Source organism: Centroberyx gerrardi, chromosome 20, assembly GCF_048128805.1.
Source record: "Centroberyx gerrardi isolate f3 chromosome 20, fCenGer3.hap1.cur.20231027, whole genome shotgun sequence".
In the NCBI taxonomy this organism is placed as follows: Eukaryota; Metazoa; Chordata; class Actinopteri; order Beryciformes; family Berycidae; genus Centroberyx; species Centroberyx gerrardi.
In genome coordinates, this window is record NC_136016.1 from 3,348,867 (window position 1) to 3,373,287 (window position 24,421).

Below are 24,421 nucleotides of genomic sequence, written 5' to 3' on the forward strand. Positions count from 1 at the left end.
TTAGCTTCCTCCTCTCTTACCTCTTGTCTTTTTCACTGGGCTTCAGTCTAATGTTACGTAGCCAGAAAAACTGTGGTTCTTTGGCTCCGCCAATTGAGGTTTAACTCAACCAGTGAGATTATTTCTGCCTCCAGAACAGAGAAAAGTTTGTAGAACTAAAACTCCAATCTGCATAAAGGAAGAATGAAATGAAAAGTGATAATAACAGGTTAACAAAAAATGTATTTTGTTTGAAATAAAGTACAAGGAATGTTGATTGTGTTTCTAATAGTCCACCAGAAACTAGAGATTGCATGTAATACAAACCAAATATAACCCTATTTGGATTCATGTAAGCAACTTTCTTTCCCTTGCAAAAAAGTCACATATGAAATGTCCTGATTCAAATGAAAACCAACATGTGACATGTGAACAACAAATTTTCTTTACTATCTACTTCTATACTAACTCCTTAATGCTTAAAGATGGCGTTCATATTAATACCGCCCATGTGTTATGTGAAGCCAAGTATGTTGACATAGGAATAATTGCTAATTAATGCATTCATTCGCTTAATTAATTACCTCTTTACCATAACTGGTTATGTTTAATAGTCATTACAAAACTAACTCGGGAAAATACACATGAAGTAAAAGCACATGTGCTTTTTGCACATATGTTGGTTTTGACTTCAGGGTAACCTTCTGTTGCATGTAATGTCCATCACTCTTACATTTTCACTCAGTCTGGACCTAAACCCAAACCAAATGGTACAATTTGGCTTCTTCACAGAAAAAGTGGAAGGATTTAGTCTTTGCAATAGTTAACTATGGCCCACAATGAGAAAAAAAGCTATAAACTGCTAACACACTATCCAAAATTAAATTTAGTTGAACTCCCATCATAAGTTACTAGTTTAATTCCATGTGGTCAATCTACTCCCCAACACTATACATCCATTTCTCTCCTTGCAATCTCCTGCTTATGCTCTCTTTCCCCATCTGTAGTGTGTTTATATCTTTCTTTCTTTCTTTCTTTATTTCTTTCAACCCTAAGACGCTCTCTCGGGCTTTCATTCTCTCTCTCTCTCTCTCTCTCTCTCTCTCTCTCTCTCTCTCTCTCTCTCCCCCCCCTCTCTTTCTCTAGGTCTCTCTCTCTGTCTGAAGCGGGCCCGTTGGAGTGTGCAGGGCAGGTCACAGCAGTCCATTCACAGACGAATAAAGAATGACACATTAGAAAAAAGAGAGACAAATTTGGCCATTCTGGAATCAAAGAGCAATTTTCCGCTCTATTAGAAGGCGGCCTTTTTGTTTTCCACTCGCCATTCTTCTGTTGCTGTGTGTGTATGTGTGCGTGTGTATGTATATACTATATGTGTGTGTGCGTTAGGTTCACTGTGTGAGTCACGCCGTGAATTAGATTTGTGCAGTAGCGTGTTTTCAGTCTCGGAGAGCTGTCATACGGTGTTTATTTGATTATGTGTGTTTGTCTCAGTGGGATGTGTGGTGTGTGTGTGTGTGTGTGTGTGTGTGTGTGTGTGTGTGTGTGTGCGCGCACTCACGCTCCATAGGCGGGGATGGGTGGGGGAGGGGGTGCGGCGCGGAACGTGTTGTAGACGGCGCGACCCCTCCCTCTCAAATGGGCTCCCCTATAGGCCACTGCTGCTCCTGTACTGGGGTAAGGAAACCCTGTCACTGGAGAGAAAGAGAGGGAGAGAGAGAGAGAGAGAGAGAGAGAGAGTTGGAGAGGAAGCACAATATGTTACAAGGCTAAATTCGATACTTTTCATCTCATAAAAACACTCTCTCTGTTATGAACTCACACAGGAGAAAGAAAGCTTAGTAAAGAATATGTGAGATTAGGGTTCTACTGATATGGGCTTTTGAAGCCTGATACCGAAAATTTCGGATTGAAGCTATAGCCGATACATTGCGCTGATATTCACTATCTTCAAATTTGATCATTTTCATGCCAAAAATTTCCCCAGAAATGTGTGGAAAAGCCTCTGAAAGAGCATTTAGACCATCATGGGACACTAAAACTCTCCACTGAAAACCAGATTTTGACTGTTGAGTAAAATCCTCCCACACCACACTGGAATGATTTCTCTGGTCAGACATCTGATATAAAAATAATAATAAAAACATATTGACTAGCTGTGGATAGGGAGGAACCTCCATCACATCAGAGATAGACGACACTGACTGGCTTATATCCGTTTTTTAAAACAAGACCAATTAATATCAATAATTAATATATCAGCAGACTGATATATTGGTCTAACAGTCTAACCTATTTGAGACCGTAACCCCATTTCCACCCGGCATTAACATGCGTCTCCCACTGAACTGTGACTAGACATGATCTATCTGGATTACACTCACAATGAAATTGGATTTCTTTTTCCCTGGCGAAACGCACACGTCACATACCTTGCTAATATTTACATCTCATAGAAATATGGTTAGCGTTCAGGAACTGTTGTCATTACTATTAACAGATTCATCAGATCAAATCGACGGCAGACATCTGGCCTCGCTTGTCATGAGTATCCTGACTATACATATTGATAGTATTTTCCCTGCTTCTCATTCGTTTTTAATGTGGTAATCCTCGAGATCTGTGTTTTTTTTAATCTTGTCTCCATCTTTGATAATAAGTGGTCATTACTGTGCTGTTTTTCCAGTATGTCCAGTATTGTGACGTCTTTTTCCTTTTTCCATTTTCTGTTGATGAACTTTTGGTTTGTGATAGAGAGTAGCAAAACTCACATTTATTTGAAAATGTCTCAGATTATGACTTTAAAGTTGCAATATGCAACATTTTTCACATTAAAATAATAAACAGGATATATTCTACATTATCAGTCAGTGTCTGTCTATGACCTTGTGTGTTCATGCCTAAATCCCCCTGTTTGCATGTAATGGTCTTTTCAGCGATGTTGGGGATGTTTTGGGGCTTAATTCATTTGCTGTGGGCGTGGCCAGTGGTGAGCTGGTTGTGGCTATCAAGGTGAGGCTAGCAGCCACAGAGCAGAGAAGTCATAACAATGGAGGAAAGCAGTAAGAAAAAAAAGAACAGTGCAGCGAAATGTTCAAAAACACGGTCAGCGTTTTTTTTTTTTTTTTGCAGATTTGCTGCATTTGTCCTTCTGCTTCTTCAACGCCTGTGGAGGCTTTTCTGTAATCGTAGCTTTGTCAGAATATTTGTATTGAAGATGCATTGCGTTTACGATTTGTTGTTACAGCTAAATGTGATAACTTGGCACGTCAGCAGCTGCTCTGGTCAGAATTCGCAACTGCACTGTCGATTTTACTGCCGTCGTACTTTTAATGACATCAGACAACAAGCTAGCGTGTGCTTATTGATCACGTAAACACTCATGACACTGTAGGCCGCTTGGGATAAAACTGTTTGTACACATAAACTCTCACAATACTGTAAAATGCTTGGGATAAAATGCTGTGTTTCCTGCTGTAGAATACTACTCACACAAGCTAACGGGCTAATATATAGCTACAATGCTAATGCAGCCGTGATAATTAGCATTAGCATTAGCATTAGCATTAGCGTGCAACACTACTGTTTCCCTCCAGTGTTCGCCCAGTGTTCTTGGATATGCTTGGATATGTGAGTGTAGGAAGTTGAAAAGGGATATAGGTGAGATGCAATAGGCCAGCGCAGACAAACAGAAAAAGAGGGACAGAAAGAAATGATGGGAAGAGAGAGAGAAAGGGATAGAGAGAGAAGGGTTACAGTTGGCTGTCGCTAACCGTAAGAAGGATAGAGGGATAGATAGAAAGGGCTGAGAGAACAAGAGGAGATGTACTGAGATAAAACGCAGTGAGAGAGGGAGCAGGCTTGGCAGTGAAAGAGAGAGAGAGAGGGAGAGAGAGAGAGAGATGCCTGGATGGAGGTTAGGTTTAGTGTTTGGCAGTAGGGACAGGGAGCAGATGGCCTGTATTGTTTGGAACGGCAGATTCAGCCTATGGCCATCCTTCATCACTCACACACATACACACACACTAGGGTCACCCTTCGAGGCAAGGGGTGGCATGGTGTGCCGAAGGGGAGCTAGGACCGGCTGGTGATCCGGTGTCCGCCCGTTTGCCAAGCCGAAGGTCCCTCTTTAACCTTCAATCAGCGTGGGAGCGTGGCCTTCACACACACAGGGCCACATCATAACCGCACGTGCACACGCACACGCACACGCACACACACACACACACACACGCCGACAGAGTGGCTCGGCCTTCACGCACACGGGGCCAAGCTGTAATTACCCACAAAGCCCTGCATACAAATCAGTGCAATCTCTGGTGAAATGGGACGGTTAGGCCAGGCCCAGATGAGCTCAACTCAGCTTAGTTCTTTAGAGCCAGGGGGAAGTCGTCCTGTCAAAAATATAGCTTGTGGTAAATAAAATGTACAGTTGAGTTGCAAAAAGACATGCAAAGGTCCCATATTTTTCTTTTTTTTTTTTTAAATTACTATGGCACAGGATAAGATTGATGTTCTTCAAATAAACGTAGTTTAAAAGTTGAACTGAATTAGTTAAACTGAATGAATGTTAAGACAAAGTCCTCATGATGTTGGACCAGGAGCCAGTTGCATGAAGCTAGTTTTCTAAGCCTTAGACTGGTCTTAGATTCTCAGGTTGGACTAGGCTTATTAAGTTTCTGTTTCAAATGCTCAAATGCTGCAAACTGGCCTGATTGGACGGTTTTCAGTAATTCTTTAATGAGGGAGCCAATCAGGACAAAGTCTACTTGTGATGCGTTCACTGGAGTTAATCTGAAAAAAGGATGGATTTTTGAAACTTTAACCACTCGAACAAAATCAAATTTAACAATGTCTTCATAAAACATCATTGATCATATATGTATATAAATTAGGGACAATTTTAATTAATACAATATGGGACCTTTAAGCTTGCGTTGTATGACCTGCAGAGGGCCTGTGAAGTCAACCATCAAGCCAATACAGACTGACGCTTTATTGGGAATCCTGTTAAAGCCCAAACTTATCACTTAACCAAGCACCTTAAAGACCTCCAGGAGGCCACGCTTATGGATGACTGCACCTACGGTCACTGTAATCTCTCTCTCTCTCCATCTCTCTCTCTTCCCTCCCTCCCTCCATCCATCTGCCTCTCTCTCCCGGGGTGATGGAGAGCCCCTATCCTCTGCTATTCCAGCCTCTCCCTGCTCTAACTAGTCAAACAACAGCATTAATATGCCAGGCAGCCAGCGCACAGTCCATTGGTGATATATTCTGGGCAAAAGATCAATTTCCCCCAAGTCGCCCCCCCCTCCTTCCCTCTCTCCCGCTATATCAGACATCCATATATTCACTCCTGTTTGTGTCTGTGTGTGTGTGTGGATGCGTACGTGTGAGCATCTCTGCCGCGTAGCTTTTGAGTGTGTGTGCATGCGGATGTATGCATGATGCGTGTGCGTACGCATGTCGGTGGCGGTGTGACGTATATGAATGCAATCTGATGATGAGCTATGGGGCTGTGCATGCTACAGCGGTGCTGTAATAACCCATGAATCATAGCAGGGGCTCTGCCTGACAGCCAGCAGGCCCATAAAACAAACAACAACATCCGCGGGTACACATATGCATAAGCAAGCACCTATAATGCGCTATGAGGCCTCACCCACACACACACACACACACACACACACACATACGCACACTTTATCAGGTAACGCAGGCGGGCTCGGGTGGATGGGAATGGGTGCTGAGGTTGGCCGGGGTCATGCATGGTAAAAACAAACGTACGGTTATAAGATGGTGTTATTTTGTAAAGTGATTGGAATATGTATGATTGAGTCATATGTAATCCTCTTTGTACAATAGGCTGTGTGTGTGTGTGTGAGGCCTCAGTGTGTATAATGGACAGCGTTTCCTCAATTTTGGGACAGTGACAGAACACTAGGGGTTTAATCACGGGGCTTCTGCCTAATTGCGCTTTAAATCCATCCTCTGAAAACCCGAAAAAGCTACATGCTACATTACTGAAGCTCCATTTAGACCGGGGCTGCGAGACATTAGACCAGATTACGTTCATTTTTCCAGCGAGCTGATATACAGTAAAGTCTGACAATGATGACATCGACGAGAATGGCAGAACGAGCTGCAATAAAAGCTCAAACATTTCAGTAATGGATGCTGAGCCCGTTTAAAACGCAGCCCTGCCTTTAGATGAGGACAGCAAAATTAAAGGCAATTGCGAAATGCGTTTTACAGGAATAGTTTTTTCATAAGATCACACTCTGACTTCAAATGCCCTGTCTGTTGTATTTGGAAAATATGACGCACACTGGATAAAGCCATGCCATTTTAAGAAATTCGTTTTTTTAAACGGAATAATTGAAACTTAAAATAGCGCATTCAGAATCTGCCGCACCAGCATCCATGGCCTTTTAATCAAAATCGGATATTGGTGTCTTCCAACTCTGATATGATAGATATGATGCAGTTTGACTGATTAGATATTTATTGTAGAATTGATAAACACTCCACTGGTTGTCTATGGGTCTATGGGAACCTGAATTGATTCTAATGAGACATTTTGATCAGATTCCACACAACTATGCAGGAATGTTTTATTATTGTTATTACAATGGGATTCAGTGGAGAGTGTTAGTGTCCCATGATGGTCTAAATGCTGTTGCAGAGGCTTTTCCACCCTGACAAGAACACAATTCTGGGGGAAACACTGAGTACTTGGATTTTTTTTGGCATGAAAATTGTTAAAGATATTGAATATCAGACGCAAAATATCAGCACCATTGGCAGTTTAAGTATTGGCCTTCAAAACCCCATATCAGTCGAACCTTAATCCTCACTACATTTAATTTCACGTACACACAGTTAATCCACACGTATGCGCATCATGTAACAGCCGCATGCACTTATAATGGATGCAAATTTGCGTCCTCCCAGCACGCAGTCACACTCCATGACTCTCCGCCATGACAAATGGCCGCTTGCTTTTTAAACACCCACCGATTGATTCAGTTATAAAAGGCGGGGTCAACAGCTGATGGCGACCCCCGCCGGCCTCGGACCAATGACGGCGCGCCAATGTGACGGAGCCCGGAGTCGATCTAATGTCGCCCTTCCAACTTGCAAATTTCCCAGCATATGTTTAAAAGGCCCGAGCCGCTCGCCTTGTTACTTCCCCGCCTGCATTTTGCATTTTAATCTTATTTGTTGTGTTCTGGTGAGCAACGCTGCCAAGCTCCCTGCATACACTAACTCAGATCTGCTCCGCTCAGGACGCACACATGCGCACGCACACACACACACACACACGTACGGACATACACACATTTGTCCCGCTTTGCATATACTCAGCCTAGGACACAGTCAATCAATCAGTATTACATTTCCCTCATTGTCCTTCATGCCCATGCAGTCTACTTTACTCAGTCACCCAAACACACACACACACACACACTCTCTCTCTCTCTCTCTCCGCCTCTGATGCACACACACTCCACATAGGCTGAGGCTATTATGCAAACGCTGATCAAAAAACATCAGAGGAAGTCTGGTCTCCATTCTGAGCCTCGGCCGCTCACAGTGTGTGTGTGTGTGTGTGTGACTATGTGTCCATGTGTGTATGTGTATCTGGTTGAATGTGCTGGAATGTGTGTGTGTGTGTGTGTGTGTGTAGGTGTGTGTGTGTGTGTGTGTGTGTGGGGGGGGGGGGCTGGGTTAAGAATGGCGAGTGCATATATATCTGGGTATGTGTTGGAATGTGTATGTGTGTGCATATATGAATGTGTATCAGTGTGTACCTATGAGTGTGTGTCTAAGTACAGTGTGTGTATCTATAAGTGTGTATTTATGTGAGTGTATCTATGAGTGTGTATCGGAGTGTGTGTCTAAGTGTCTGTATATGAGTGTGTATCTAGAGTGTGTATCTACTAGAGCTGCAACGATTAATCGATTAGTTGTCAACTATTAAATTAATCGCCAACTATTTTGATAATCGATTAATTGGTTTGAGTAATTTTTTAAGAAAAATAAGTCAAAATTCTATGATTCCAGCTTCTTAAATGTGAATATTTTCTGGTTTCTTTACTCCTCTATGACAGTAAACTGAATATCTTTGGGTTGTGGACAAAACAAGACATTTGAGGACTTCATCTTGGGCTTTGGGAAACACTGATCGACATTTTTCACCATTTTCTGACATTTTATAGACCAAACAACTAATCGATTAATCAAGAAAATAATCGACAGATTAATCGACAATGAAAATAATCGTTAGTTGCAGCCCTAGTATTTACTGAATGTGTATCTATGAGTGTGTATCGCAGTGTGTGTCTAAATGTCTGTATATGAGTGTGTATCTAGAGTGTGTATCCATTGTATGTGTATCTATGAGTGTGTATCTACTGTATGTGTGTCTGTGAGTGTGTCTGTGAGTGTGTATCTGTGTGTATCTATGAGTGTATCTACTGTATGTGTATCTATGAGTGTGCATCTACTGTATGTGCATCTATGAGTGTGTCTGTGAGTGTGTATCTGTGTGTATCTATGAGTGTGTATCTACTGTATGTGTATCTATGTGTGTGTATCTACTGTATGTGTATCTGTGAGTGTATATCTGTGTGTATCTATGAGTGTGTATCTACTGTATGTGTATCTGTGTGTGTATCTACTGTATGTGTATCTATGAGTGTGTATCTACTGTATGTGTATCTGTGTGTGTATCTACTGTATGTGTATCTATGAGTGTGCATCTACTGTATGTGCATCTATGAGTGTGTCTGTGAGTGTGTATCTGTGTGTATCTATGAGTGTGTATCTACTGTATGTGTATCTATGTGTGTGTATCTACTGTATGTGTATCTATGAGTGTGTATCTACTGTATGTGTATCTATGTGTGTGTATCTACTGTATGTGTATCTATGAGTGTGTATCTACAAGTGTGTATCTATGTGTCTGGTTGTTTTTGTGCATATCTGAGGGTGAATGTACATCTATGCGTGCATACATGCGTGTGTATACACCAGTGTGTCCGCGCACGTGTGTGTGTGTGTGTGTGGGGGTCATCCGTCATTCTCCTGAATGGGATTTGAGCACAATAAACCTGTAGCCGAGCCCGGCAATGGAGACGGAGTGCGCTGTCAGCCGGCCAGGATTTATGGAGGCCGATTCGGCTGATGGGCGCTGGGAAAAGCCGTCTGATAAAGAGTGATTAATCGCCCTTACATCCCGCTTTACATCCCGCTTTACTCCCACTTTACTCCCGCCCCAAACTAGATTAAACGCAGTCATAATTATTCCAGAAGAAAATCCCGATCCCACACACTTCCGCTCACCGATGGGAATTTTTCATTTTTCATGTGGAGGTGGCGAGAGGCAGGGAGAGAGAGGAAGGGGATGGGCTGGAAAAATCGAGGAAGCAAAGGAAGCTGGACAGAGTTGGAGGTTTGGATATAAACTGCAGTTTTATCTTGTATGATGGTGTCGACAGCAGAAAGTGTGTGTGTGTGTGTGTGTGTGGAGGAAGATTCAGAAAGACGAGAAGAAGAAAGAAAGAAGTATGAAAGAGCAGAGGAAATACAGGCATGCCCGATTTTCCCTCTTTTATCTGCACTACAGTTTTCCCTGCATTTCTCTTTTCCTCCATCCATCCATCCATCCATCCCTCCCTCTCTCCTCCTGCTAGAAAGGGAAGCATATGGTGTCGTTTAGGCTTGGCAAACTTTAGTGGCGCGTTTAAGACCACTCCACACATTACCATCCTATAAATCAACAAGCCAGCCTGAGTGTGCGTGTGTGTGTGTGTTCATGTACTTCTATCCTTATGAGGACCAGCGGTGGTTTAGCGGTTGGAACGTCCGTCCCGTAACCAAAATGCTCCCAGGTTTCCGTTCCACAATGACCAATGTTGTGTCCATCATTGTGAGTCACTCTAAATGCCTAAATTGTTATTGTAAACTAATGCGATGTCCTCACAAAGATAGAAAGATGAGGGAAATCCTCCTAAGTGGGGAAATTTTGCTGGATCTCACTTCTACAAGTGGTAAATGGTCGGGGTGAAATGATAATTCCGGTTATGTTCAACCTAGGCCTTATTTTCCCTAGTTTCTGCTGTCATAGTGATCGATTGTGTTTAAAATTTCATCACTTGCTTCACTGTAGAGCTTCAGTTTGCTGGAAGCGCTGCTGTCCAATACACACATACAGGGTCAACGGTTGTATTCAAAAAGCAACTGAAAAGTAACCAGAATTATCCTTTAAGGTCAAAGAAATAGTTCACCCAGAAATGAAAATTTGAACATTATCTACTCACCTTCACGTCAGGTGAAACACTGGTGAAGTTCGTATGTCAATGTAACACACAGTGTGTTTGCTAGCGCTGCTCTGTAGCAGCCTTCTCCAAAACAACTGGAGTGAATGGAGACTGTTTCTTTAGAGTCCCATAAAGGCAAAAAATGACCATAAAATAAAAAAAATAAAAAAATTGTAAGGTAAATATTTTTTGGACTTTTGGACCCACAGTTCAATCGTTTGGCGTCAGAACACTTGGACTATGCTGTGTTTAGTACTTTTCTGTTCATTTTTTGCCTTTTTGGAACTCCAAAGAAACAGTCTCCATTCACTCCAGTTGTTTTGGAGAAGGCTGCTACAGAGCAGCGCTAGCAAACTCACTGTGTGTTATACTGATATACAAACTTCACCAGTGTTTCAACTGACATGAGGGTGAGTAGTGGCAAAAGTTTCATTTTTGGGTGAACTATTCCTTTAAAATTAGTTTAGGGTTAGGGCTTGAATTTAGGTTAAAGATTAGAATTAGGATTAGATTTAGGTTAGAGTAAGGGGTAAGGATAATTTAGGGTTAGGATTTGAGTTTAGGATTAAAGTAGTAATCCTCAAGGTATGTGTTTTTTTTTTTTTTTCCTCCATCTTTGGTGTTAAAAAAGTTACTCATGCAGATGCCAGCTAATAAACAATATTAAAACCTCCCAATCCCTTCTCATCTTTGAGTGTGTTTCATCTTGGAAAGGCAATGGCGAGGTTCACTCATTGCTGCTCAAGCTAACTACCCAGTTCTTTTTCTTTCTTTATTCCAAACAAACCGGAAACGTAAAACGCATCACAAGGTCTTCACAAGTATAGTAATACAAATGTGTATGTGTGTGTGTGTGTGTGTGTGTGTGTGTGCCTTAGACAGGCAGAGAGAAACAGTTGGACAAATTGAACGGTGCATTTTTGGACTTAAATGCACCTGTGCAGGTGGGTGTGTGGGTGCGGGTGTAGCAGCATCCATAAACATCAAATATAAACCCCCCACACACACAAGCATACATATAGGACAGATCCACATACACTGGCGCATGGAAATTGCGATATAGGTGGATGGGAGAGGTCGTCTGAGGTTGCTGGATGGGTGGGTTGGCGGATGGAGGGATGGAGGGATAGAGGGAGGGATAGAAGGAGGGAGTGAAGGAGAAATAAAAGAGATGGATGGCCTCTCTCTGTCAGGGCGGTTATTTAGAGGAGTGCTGTAAAGCTGTCTGGGAATGAACAGATTTCAGTCTAATGAGCAAAAAGGAGAGCAGTTAAGGGGAGCGGACAGTCTCAGCACTTCCACCAGATGAAACCACGCCGCCACACACGCACACACACACACACACACACGCACACACTTACACACTGACACACACAGGTATATACACAAAACAAATCTGTGCAGCCAGGCATACGCAGACAATAAATGTATACAAGAGCTGATCTGTATGTGCATTTTGAGGTTGATTCACCTTATGAGTTTGACACACACACATTCTCTCTTTCACACACACACACACACACACACTCAGAGGCACACTTATGAGGTGGACAGAGGAAAAGAAAGAAGCAGATTCGCAGAAAGATGAGTGGAAATAGCGAGAGGTTTGAACAGTATAGAAGGTTTGTGGGTGTTCTCTAATGGATTTTTATTTTCAGACCGGCAGATTCTTTACCTGCATAAAATTCAGGACCGTATACCGCTCCCACCACTGGATTCAGCTTCCAGCCTGCACAGAAAACACACACACACACACACACACACACACACGCACACACACGCACATATAGACACAGTGAATGTTAGCACTCTTACATTAGTGTCCGTTTAACTTGTATAAACTATATACCCTTCTATCTTTCCTATCCTTAAACCATAGATTAGCATAATATCAAGCCTAGAATGTCATTTCATATTCACTTAGTCGACTTCAGTATTTGTCAAACCCTCAAAAAGGAGTTGTATGTTGTGTATAATTTGTAATATTAAGTACTGTATCATCTACGAACACTTTGACTTTGAACCAATGGAAGAAAGGAAATAATTATATATATATTTATGAAATAGTATTATATTGTTTTTTTCTTTCTATATCCAGTCTGAAATACTGTAATTTATTATTATCATAATATTATTATTATTGTTAGTAGTAGTAGTAGTAGTGGTAGTAGTAAAAGTAGTAGTAATAGTAGTATTTCTATCATTTGAATGTTTTTGCTTGACTTTTTATCTGTGTCAAGAAGCACTCACTCATTAACACACACACACACACACACACACACACACACACATGCACACACACATACACACACACACGTACAAGGGGAACAGATGTTTATTATTATGTACTAGTTATTTCTTTTTCTATTTTTATTCAGTTGTATTTTAGATGCTTTGGCAACACTCTTCACCTACCATTTGTGCCAATAAAGCAGATTGAATTGAATTGAGGGAGAGATGGAAGAGCGACATAGAGATAGATAGAAAGAGAGAGAGAGGGGGTGAGAGAGGTGGGCTGGGTGGAAAACAGTTTTGTGTGTGTGTGTGTGTGTGTGTGTGTTGTTGTGTGTGTGTGTGTGTGTGTGTGTGTGTGTGTGTGTGTGTTAGTGAGGCCCGGTGACAGTGACGAATGGAAAACCCTTCAGGGCTCATTCTCTTTTTCTTTGCACCCCCAAACACGACAGAGGTGTGTGTGTGTGTGTGTGGGGGGGGGGGGTGCTGACATGTCTAGCCATTTAATTCCCTGCCTCGTTCGTCCATCCCTCCATCTCAACCTCCACCCCTCTTTCATTCCCTCCACATGAATGAGCGTCTGAGAAGAGAGAGATGGAAGAGAGAAACGCACCCTAAAGGCCTCTCTCTCTCTCCTTCTCTCTCTCCCTCTCTCTTTACGAATGACTCCCGGCTCTTTTTTTATTGGCTCTATTCATTTACCCATTCGCTCTCTCGTCCATCTACCGAATCCCCCTCCTCCTCCTCCTCCTCCTTTAAACGCCCCCTCCATCTCCAATCTTCCTCCTATTTGTACCACCACTTTTCCTCTTTTACCCCCTTTTGAAACTTTTTTCTTGCCGAGGAAGAGAGGATTTCGCATCGTTTCAAACCAAATCAACGGCCTCTTTGACAAAATATTTGATTTTGTTAATCGACTCTTTCGGTCCGAAGGCAAAATCTGTCTCTTGGCGTCCGTTTGTAGCTCTTGGTTTCCATTCCATTCATATCAGGAGCTCAATGGGAAGGATTGGATGATGATGATGCGTTTTTTTCCCCCCTCTTTTTGATAAATATAACTACAAGATCTGTCGCTCTGTCGTGCAGCCAGGTCTGTGGCTGGCAGTGAAAATGGAACGAGGGAGTAGGGGAATGACTTGAGAAAAACGGAAGAAAGCCAGGAGAAAGAGGAGAAGAAATGAAAGGAGGAGGAGGGGGAAGAAATGGAAGGAAAGCAGCGATTAGAGGATGTAAACAAAAAAAAGGGGCGAGGGAGGGAGGGGAGATAAAGAGGGAGGGGGGTCTTACCGTTTGTGTAAGGGTTCGCCACCTTTTTGTTGGTCATTACTCTGGCGGTGGCATTGTTGACCTGCGGCCGGACAGACGGAGGTTAGCAGGGGTGGTAGACACACACACACACACACACACACACACACACGCAGGCATGAACACACCGTATATAAACCACACACTTCTGTCTCCAAGCCATGTTGTTATTTTACAATTCTGGCAAGCAAGGCTACATGCAGCAAGACAAAGATCTGATGCCGTGAAACACACTTGGAAACAAGGATGGGAAATAAAAATATCAAATCAATCAGGAATGAGTGTACAAAAGTCTTAAATCATCTCCATTTAAGGCCTTAAAAAGTATTAAAATGTCTGAAATCCAGTTATTAGAGGTCTTATTTTTTCACCATGTAATGCCAGGTTCCTTAACACTGTATATCCACTCTTAGATTAATCCAGAACAGAGTTACTGGTATATTATGCATCATATCTAATTTACTAAACAAAGTTGGACTTCATGTCCCTTAACAACTAATTTCCTGTTCTTCTTCTTATTCTGCCCATGTATTCAGAAATCGTCAGCTTTGTTTCTTCATTTTGGTTTTTAAACTGGCCTTAAATCCAGTCTAAAGTCTTAAAAATCTGGAATTTGTCTCTCTGAAACCTGCGGATACCCTGTTACAGCGATCCAACACAAAATCCATATAGACCTCCTGCTTCATAGCCATCAAAGCACCTTTCTTCTCTCACAGCAGGGGGTTTCTCGGTGGTGGTGGGTGGTGGGTGGGAATCCCAGTCCAGAACCAGTTTAACATGCTTCCCTGCCTGCCGCGTTAAGCATTTCCCCTCCGTCGCTAATTAAGGCTAATGGCTTCCATTTCCAGCGGGCCGGCGGAGGTCGTTTAGCTCGAGGCTACGCTAGAGCGGCCTGGCCTGGTGTGATGTATGGGGCCCAGGTATTGTTTTATACCTCACAGAGATGATGCTAATGGGCGGGTGGGTGGGTGGGGGGAGATGGCGGAAGTCAGCACTCAGGTAGATACAGAGCTAAAGAGTAGAGTTAGACCGACATAGCGGTTTACCAAGATATCAGGCCGATATTGGCCTTTTATTTAAAATCAGATATCAGGCACTCATTGTTTTCCACCTCCAATATGATGGATATATGATGTAGTTTGTTTCACTGTAGATCTGTACACTGATTGTCCATGGGAAGGCAGACAGGCATGCATGTGCATGTATAGAATTATTGTATCATGGGTTTCAGTGGAGAGTTTTAGTGTCCCATGACGGTCTAAATGCGAGGCTGGAAACACTGAATTCTTACCATTTTTTCGCAAATGAGGCAAAAAGAAAAGGACATCTAGAGAGATGTGGGGCAAAATAGATGGGGAAAAAAAGAGTGACTGGATAGATGGATAGATGGAGGGGGATTTTAGCCTCCCCCTGATCCCCCATGAGGGGAAGACGATGTAAAAGCAGGACTAACTGCTGAGTTTTGAGGGTAAACAAGATTTATGGCTTAAAGGCATACTGGCAAATCTTTGATAGTTAATTTAAACATATTTATAGGGGGTGGACTTCAAAGTGGTGATGTCAAGCTCCAATCAAAAACCACTGTGATCTCATGCACATGCCAAACACACCCACACACACACTCACACACAACACAAACACTAATGGGTACAAGATAATTTACCATGTTCTTGAAAACATTGCAACTCACACTTGCAAACATGCACACACACAACAAGACTGCATACTGCTCTCTCTCTCTCTCTCCTTCTCTCTCTCTTTCTTTCACTCACACCTCACACACACCCCACACACTTACGGATCAGGGTTCGGCATGCAGCGTTCAAGGTGCAGCAGGCAAAGGGGGGCGGGGGGGGGAGAGGAGATGAACGGAGGAAGAGAAGAAAAGGGGAGAAAGCATGGCAGGCATTGTCAGGCAAACGGAGAGAGAGAAGGAAAGAGAGAGAGAGAGAATCGGGGGGGAGGGGGGTGTAGAAAAGGAAGAGGAGGGACGGGAAAAAAAGGAAGGCACCTCTATTTTGCGTCCCTCTACGATTGTACCATTTAGTTTCTCCCGTGCGCGGTCGGCGTCTGCGCTCGTTTCAAATGTTACAAACCCAAAGCCCTGCGGTGGCCAGGGAAGGACGAGGCCCCGGGGGTGGGTTTGGAAAATAAAGAGAGAGAGAGAGAGAGAGAGAGAGACGAAGGAAAGGAAAAGTAGAGAGAGAGAGAGAGGGGGACGAAATGATGACACAAAGGGAGAAAGGAGAGAAAGACACAAAGCGGAGGTGAGAGAGCTGCGGGTCAGGAAAGGAGGCCTAGAGATCTAGAAGCAGAAGCCACAGAGATGTGAAGGCGGTTAGAGAAAACACTAGAGTTAAGGAAAGCTAGGGATACAGCACATCAAACCACAGACAAGAGCTCTGATACACTTAAATCACCTTATCAGTGTGTGTGTGTGTGTGTGTGCATGTGTGTGTGCACGTGTGTTTCTATTCCCTGTCCCTGCTAGGACTCCGCCGCAAGTACATTTACAGGATCAATTGGACATAATTGAATTAGCAGAGGGAATGAAAGCCTCCACGCGCACACACACACACACACACACACACACACACAACGCAGCCTTGTGTGTGTGTGTGTTGGGGATGTGGGGGGGGGGGGGTGGAGGAGGGCATGTCTGTGTGTGTGTGTGTTGCTGTAGGGTGCAGTTGCTCCGCTGGTGTGCAGGGGCCCTGTGGGAGAGCAGATAAGTGCCATACAATTACAATCTCCACAGCATCAGTCAGCCGTGACTCTCGGAGCCCTGGGACGCAGCTCGCTCAGGAGGCCCCCCCTGTCTGTGTGTCGGCTGGCTCAGACAGCGTATATGCGGTAAAACGTGCCTCCGCCAGCCTGAACTCCGGAGCCTCGTCTGTCTGTGTCAACAAGCTTAAAGCAGGCAGAGAGCAAGTGCTCAAAAAAAAAAAAAAAGAATCCACTGTGATCGTTGATCACTGCCTGTATGGAGGGGTTTATGTTAAAAAAGTGTTTCCGTCTACCGTGCATTGAGTGGTGCTTAACGTACTCTAACTTACTGCGGTCTAAAGCAAGGGGTTCTCGGTCATTTTCATGTCATGAACCCCCAAAGAGACACACATTAGGGCCACAGACCCCCATTTGATCAGGTTTAGACGGGACCCATGTAGATCTGTCTACACTGTATGTGGGGAGATAATAATGTGAAACCTATGATTATTATTAATAGTCATTCTTACAGAGACTTTGCAGTTGTGGCACAAATCAACCATGTCCACTGGAGAATTGGCTGTGCACAAATAATAGCTAAATATCTAACAATCCGCTAGGAAAAGAGAGGTACCTGAAAAAGATTGTTTTGTGGATGTAGGTCAATTCAATAATGTTCCAAGACTCTAATAGTTCTAATAGTTAGGTTTAGGTTACTGTGACACAGTAAACTGTCTTGTCTTTTACTACTTGTAGCTTTGAAAAGAGTCAGCTCAGTTAACCTGAACAAACAGCTGGTTTTTCTATTTGTTAGCTAGCTAACTAGCCAGCAGGCTAATATAGCAAAGCAACTGATGTTAATGTTAACCAGGGCTCAGCTATCGTTGCCAGAGCAGCCTGATATCCTGAAATTTAGTGAAAATGGCGTTTCCAATTCGTGTGAGATAATCCCATTCATGCTATTGTCATGTAATCCAATTTGTGGTGGAGGAACGTAGGCTAATCTTGACATAATTTGTGTCCACGGGCTCAGATGGCACAGCAGAAAAATGCTAGCCCACCATAATGGAGACCCACGTTCGTATCCTGGTAGCGGTGCCTCCGGCTTGGGCTGGAGAACACAGTTGGAAGTGTTCGCCGGTAGGGAGCCGGCAAGGGAACCTGCCCTTGTTGTTGCAAGAGCAACTCCTTGCGGTTTGGTCGGGGCGCCTGTTTGTGAACCTCCGTGCGCGTGTTACGTTCTCTCTGAAAAAATCCTTGCTGTGGCTGGCAGCTCCACGTGTATCGGAGGAGACATATGGAAGTCTACACCCCCCCAGCTGACATGGGGGTCGCGCAACGACGGGACCATGGAGCACGTCGGGAATTGGCAATGACAAATAAAACAAACAAAAAAAACACAGTCTGTGTCAGAGTTCATGCTCATTTCATGAAATTTTCTGAGATCACGTGGTTGTGCCCAAGAGCTATGGACCTCCAATATGGCTACCACAGGGTGTGGTACATCACCTGAAAGCCCTCTACACATCCTCTAGTTGGGTTAATTTCTATTGAGGTACATTATTATGAGATCAAACTTCTTGTTTTGCTCCCCTGGGAACCCCCTCCTGAAGAACCACTGATGCTCCCTGGACCCCACTTTGAGAACCCCTCGTCTAGTACAAGTCTAATTCATCATCTACATAAAGTGGCCGTGTTCTTCCCTTCTCTCTGCCTTCCTACCCGCCTTCTCCACCAAACAGAGCTTTCGACAACAAGTGTGGTCCCCGTTCTCATTTCTCCCGGCCTGCTTTGTCACCGTTGAGTTATGGCGCGGAGGCAGAGAGTGAACTCCATTAGATATGCCTGGCAGACACGCCTGTTGGACAAGCAGCCGGTCCTTTTAGCTTATGTATCCCGGGCCAGTCGCTGCCCTGTAATTGCTTTGCCAGATAATATGTGCGAACGGCACCCGGCGCCGTGATCTCGTATGCATATACAGGATCCACTGCCTTCCGCCGGGCATAAATAACACATGGGCCTGCCCTTGAGAGAGGGGGGGAGCAGATAAAAAATACATTTAAAACTGCGAAGAGGGAGTGGAATTAATCCTTCTGACATTTTGTTGCCACGTATACATACATTCGCAGCTCTTCACCCTAATGCAGATAGCTTGCTTTCTTTTCCTTTATCATGTGTAAATAATTTGCATTCTAGGGAATGCGAGACGTGCTACCTTTTTTTTTTTTTTTTTACAGTGGCTGACAAGCACTGAATGTAAACAGGGCTTTTTAAAGGGGAACTAAGAGTGGTTATCGATGAATGTGGGTTCCCTGAAAGACAGGAACCAAGCTACTGTATTAAGAACTATGTAAACCATCGGGTCTGCATTACCTTATGAATTGTGCTGAGGATCAGTGATGTACTAAATCAGATGGTGGGTAAACTATGACCTCCAGTTGGTGATAAGGCATCACAACCATCTGCTAATCACTCATTGCTTTGGTGTTTCTGCACTGCACTTCCCAGAGATCACCTGTCAATCAAACAGTGTGTCCAGTACTGCAACGTCTTTTTCCTTGGATTTTCTGTTGTCTGAAGTCTGAGTTTCTGTGGGTGGCGTTATTTTCTTTGTCTGTTCAGCCATGGTGGCTATCGTTGCTTATGCTACCTACCCAGTTCTTCTTCTATTTATTTCAAACAAACTGCAAACGTAAAATGCATCACTTACGGCTCAGCTACACTGTCCGTCTATTTGTGTTGGAAGGGTCAAATCAGATACGCAGCCATTTACTTCAATGCAGCTGCTCCATTGGCTACAGCATGTTGACGGATCTGAAACGGAGCCGGATCAGAGCTGCAACTTTGGAGATATTTTTCTTGGACTACACAGCGGTCTGTTGGGTTTTTGACCCATATAAATGTCTATAAATGCTAGGATTTTGCTTAGTATAGTCATAGGATACATAAACCAATGTCAGTTAAATAAATGTTGCAGTTGAGGTTATCTATGGATAGCCTGCCATAAGTACCCTATATGGGAGATTAAGGTTCCTCACGGTACAACTTTGTACCGCTGTTGTTTATGGAACAAAAAGCAAAACTAGATAATTGTGTTCACTTACCCATAGGTAAAATGTAGATAGGTGCAACACAACAAGCAAGAACAGACCTGGTGTAGCAGCTTAAAATGCTGTGTTGCAACTGGGCTGCAACAAGTTTGGATACGCAAATGTTCCGCATGCTGTGAAGTTCAGCCGTTACTGCGCGCCAGAGGATTTTTCCCAGGAAAGAGCTACCAGATTCCGGGTGTTTAGAACAGACAATGTAAAAGCTTTCATGAACTGGATATAGTTGAATCACTGAGCAAAATTGACTTACTTATATGAAAATGTTGCGGTTAATGCTTTAATATATACTCATTTCCATCTTATTAGCATGTGCTCAGTTTGCATTCTGTCCTGGATTGTCTCCTGTATAGCTGGGTTGTAGTATATTAGCATACAGTTTATTTTTACCTCTTGGCAGTGAAGGTGGGGAGGCTAACTGGGCAAGACAGTGTGTGTTTGCAGACTGTGTGAATCCTGATGTCAGCGTTAAGCTAAGTGGGACCAACTTATTGTATGTCACAATGTATGGCAGGCAGTAAGGTGTGAGAGCCGCCTGGAGGCGAGAGACTCGCTGATATGTTAGTAATTATTATTAGACAGAGGGAAAGAGACCTGAGAGAGAGAGAGGAAAAGAGAGAGAGAGAGAGAGAGGGAAAGGTTGGGTAGAAAATAGTATGTGTGTATGTGAGAGAGTGTGTGTGAACTTATGGTTACAGCACACTTACCTTGGAGCCTCGCTCGTTAAAAATAATCTCCACGTCTAAAATCTTCCCAAATTGCTGGAGAGGGAAGAAAGAGAGAGAGAGAGAGAGAGAGAGAGAGAGGAGGATGGGAAGGGAAAAGGAGGGCAAGGAATGAAGAGAAAAGTGGGAAAGGAGAGAAATTAATTACGACATGTCACATTCAACCTAGGCTGATTGCACTGCTCTCTCCTACTCTAAAATAATAATAAAAAAAAACCCTTACTCAGTTAACCCAAACTTAATAAAACATTATACAGCTCCATGCACCCCCCTCCCCCCTCCCAATCCCCCTCCTACTAAAAAAAAGGTCAAGCAGTCAACGCTCGGAATTAACCAACTCCTCTTCACCCGACAATGAGATTAATAAAATATCCATTTACTCTTAATGCCGTTTAATGCTGTGTTTGCTCTGTCGTGGTAATAAAGAGAGGCGTGTGTGTGTGTGTGTGTGTGCTTGTGTGTTGGAGACTTAAGGCGATGTGGAGCTATACGGTGTTAATGAACATTACGGCGGCGGATGCGGAACGCTATAGTGGCGCGACGCCTCGGCACGCGCCACTGCTCTTAATGACGCCCATCATCTTGTTTTCCTCTCCCCTCTCTCTCTTGGTAAAAAAACGAGGGAGAGTATTTTTAGAGGAGGCGGAAGGCCCCTTTCTCAATTAAAACAGTGTGTGTGTATGTGATGGGGGGAATGAAGGGATAGCCCATCAAGGCTAATGATAAACCATACATTTGTTTATCCGCTCAGGATGAAGACCATCATCGTAATTACCTGTCACACACACACACACACACACACACATACTCCCCCCCCCCCACCTCGGCGCCTATAGGTTCTCAACTGATCAGGCTCTTAATGGCCTTGATTGGCTCCATGCTTCATTTTAATTGGCTAATTAGAGTCAGACTCGGTCGGTACTGGCCACGCCTTCCAACGGATTCGACGGGGGGTTGCGAGCGTGTGGCTGTCATGCTTACGGGTTTAAATATGATGAGACCTCGCTTCATGGCTCTTATACATGGTAAACACCACCATGTCATACTGTATGTGCTAGTCAGGGAGTAGTGGAGGGATATGGCCCTTTGTTGTATGGCTAATCGTAGGCTTGGATGTACAGTAGAGATATGGGACTACATGCAGCTAGGGTTAGACTGACTTACAAATCATATCTGGTTCAGTCAGTGTCGTCCATCTCTGATATGATGGAGGTTTGTCCCTGATCACAGCGAATCAATATGTTTTTATTACTTTTATATCAGATGTCTAAGCTGAGAACAGTCTGTAAAACCTGCAGTGAAACCTGCCTCACTCTACCTTAAGGAGCTGCTAACCCACCTAAAAGAAGTTCTGAGAATGGATTCAATGAAGAGATTTAGTGTTCATACAGTCCTTCCTGATGAAATCCACGCTTCTTCCACTCACTCATAAATAGTCCCAGTCACTTTTTTACCACTCAGGCACTTAACCAGAAGAGTTCAAGTCTTGTCCGATGAGGACAGTTCAGACTAAATGTCACATCTTCCCATTCGTCCATAACAGCTCACTGTAAATATATAATTTCATGCTCCTTGGTGGAGAAGCTACAGTTTACATTTACATCACAAATTTGGAAGTGACATTATTACAAGGATAACATTAATGAAAAAGTACGTTGCCATTTTATACCATTTTATACGAGATGTACTCCTCAAATTAGTTTGAGATTTTCTTTGCACATTTTTATTTTTTCCATTTAATTGTTTCTGTAAATGAATTCTTAATTTAAAAGGCAGTGAATGGGTTTCCCTACCTTTGAATAGGTGTGATGGGTCACCCTGCCTTAAAAGAGCTGCTAAAACTAAAAGAATGTCATTAGTGTGGATTTCAGTGGAGAGTTTTAGTGTCCCATGATTGTCTAAATGCTGTTTCAGAGGCTTTTCCACCCTGAGAAGAATAAAACTCTAGGGCACATAGTGAATACTTGGGCATAAAAACGGTCAGATTTAAAAATACTGAATATCAGTGCAAACTATCAGCACTTTCAGTACAAAAATATCACCATGGGCCTTCAAAAACCCGTATCGGTCGAACGCGAGTGCGACCTAGCCGCTAGTCTTGTGTTGGAGCCTGTGCTGTAGCTGCAGTGCTGCTGGTGTAAACCCCTGGCTATGTGCAGCAGCGCTAACCTCGCCAGGCAGTATGGTAATGCTCAGCCTTGCGCTCCCCATAACTAGACCTTGAATCAACTAGTTTATTTCAATAAATTAATAAACATGGCGCAGGCAGTGGAGCGCAGGCAAGGTCACGGCATCTCAGCGCCAGAAGAGGGGGAAACTCCGCCAGCAAAACACACAAACACACGCACACATCAGATGATATACATACATACTTTGCATACATCACATCCATGTTGCAAAGCCACACATGATCTATTTATGTGCGTAAGATGAATATATGCCCACACTCAAATCACAGTCAAAGGAGGAGCAAAAAATGTCCATCTTAACAACTCATTTAATCGAGTACATAGTCTCAAAATGTGACAAAATCTAGATTATTTCACTTGTTTCCAATGCAAATCAGATTGTCTCAAGAATTCTGTTGAATCAAGTGTCATGTTCTTGATACTAGTGCAGTGATCTGCCTTGTTTCAAGATATGGACAAAAAAAACAAACACCGGAACCATGTGAAACTGCATTGGAAACAAGTGGAATCTCACTCCAAAAACAGATTTTTTACTTGTTTACTTGTTAAGATGGGTTTTCTTTGCAGTGTGTGTGTGTTTGTGTGTGTGTGTGGATAGTGTAGAGGTTTAGGGCTGCAGACAGCACGGATCAGCAGCGCTCGCTCCCTCTCTCTCTCTCTCTGTCTGGGTCTCTAGCCCCAGTGAGAGACCCATCCACGGCCTGCTGAACAAGTCATTTACCCCAACTACCTCTGTTTTCTCTCCGCTCGCAGTTTTCTGCGTTTCTCCTCCTCCCGATGGAAGGTTGTATTTGGAGTGTGTGTGTGTGTGTGTGTGTGTGTGTAGAGGCTGGTGAATCAGTCTTAGTCTCATACTCAGTCTTAAAATCCAGTTTTTTGTTTTTGTTTCCAATGCGGCATCACTTCATTCAGAGATTTGTCAATTTCTTGAAACAAGAGACAAGTATGAAGTATCAAGATAATGACACTTAAAGAAAATCCATTGATTTGCATTGGAAACAAGTGACATTTTCTCACCCCATTGGCAGATTTTTTCATTTGCTTTAAGAAAAATAAGATTCTAAGACTCACCACTAGGTTAAATGACTTGTTAAGAAGGATATATTTTTCCAGTGTGGCTATTTAATCTACTCGCCTGAAGACTAAACAGCCTCGGAAAAAAATAGCCGAGGATCATTCTCGCTATCCTCTGTGGATCAGCCTCCAGTGGTGTGTGGGTGTGTCTGCATGTATGTGTGTGTGTGTGTGTGTGTGTGTGTGTGTGTGTGTGTGTGTGTGTGTGTGAGTAGCCGCTCAATCCAACGGGCGTGTCCTGCAGATCAGATCATTAAGAATAGAGGCAAATGAAAGCGGTCCTCCACTCAGCCTAATGAGTGGGATGAAAGCTACCTTTAATTGTTGTCCACAATGGCCGCGTTATTTCATTAGGACTAATTACCCTGTCAGCGATGCCGGCGGTGAGGCAGGCCAACAGACCACACACACACACACATATGCGCACACACACACATACACACACACACAAATACAGCCCCAGCTAGCACAAACTCAATAATCTTGATCAATGAGCTGATGAACAAGAAACAAGAGAGGTAATATAGCGATGAGGCTTGTTTTTTGTCCGCGGATGCGATCACACCTATAGTTCATTTTCTTTGGAAACCAATGGAAAAGTTTACTTTGTAACATTTTTGTATTTGGTTCAATTAGGTTCACGCTGCCCAATTACAAGCGAACACAGGGCTTCTAAACAAAAGTCACATGACTCACAAGAAGCTTGTTTATTGGACAGAGTTTTGGTGACCTGTCATCCTGCCAGGTTAGAGAGTCAAAACAAATCTGATATCAGTCTC

General features: G+C 43.4%; 1 protein-coding gene across 2 annotated transcripts in view; it reads right to left on the reverse strand.

Moving 5' to 3' along the window:
- The window catches only part of rbfox3a (RNA binding fox-1 homolog 3a), a 64,771-nt gene that overhangs the window by 8,453 nt on the left and 31,897 nt on the right, over positions 1 to 24,421 (reverse strand). For both annotated transcript variants that reach the window (XM_078290624.1, XM_071924679.2), the window contains exons 3-7: positions 20,362 to 20,415; positions 15,853 to 15,945; positions 13,824 to 13,884; positions 11,980 to 12,033; positions 1,541 to 1,673 (exon numbers count right to left, since the gene is read on the reverse strand). In XM_078290624.1, coding sequence (XP_078146750.1) covers positions 1,541 to 1,673; positions 11,980 to 12,033; positions 13,824 to 13,884; positions 15,853 to 15,945; positions 20,362 to 20,415 — 395 coding nt within the window. The remainder of the gene's footprint in view (positions 1 to 1,540; positions 1,674 to 11,979; positions 12,034 to 13,823; positions 13,885 to 15,852; positions 15,946 to 20,361; positions 20,416 to 24,421) is intronic.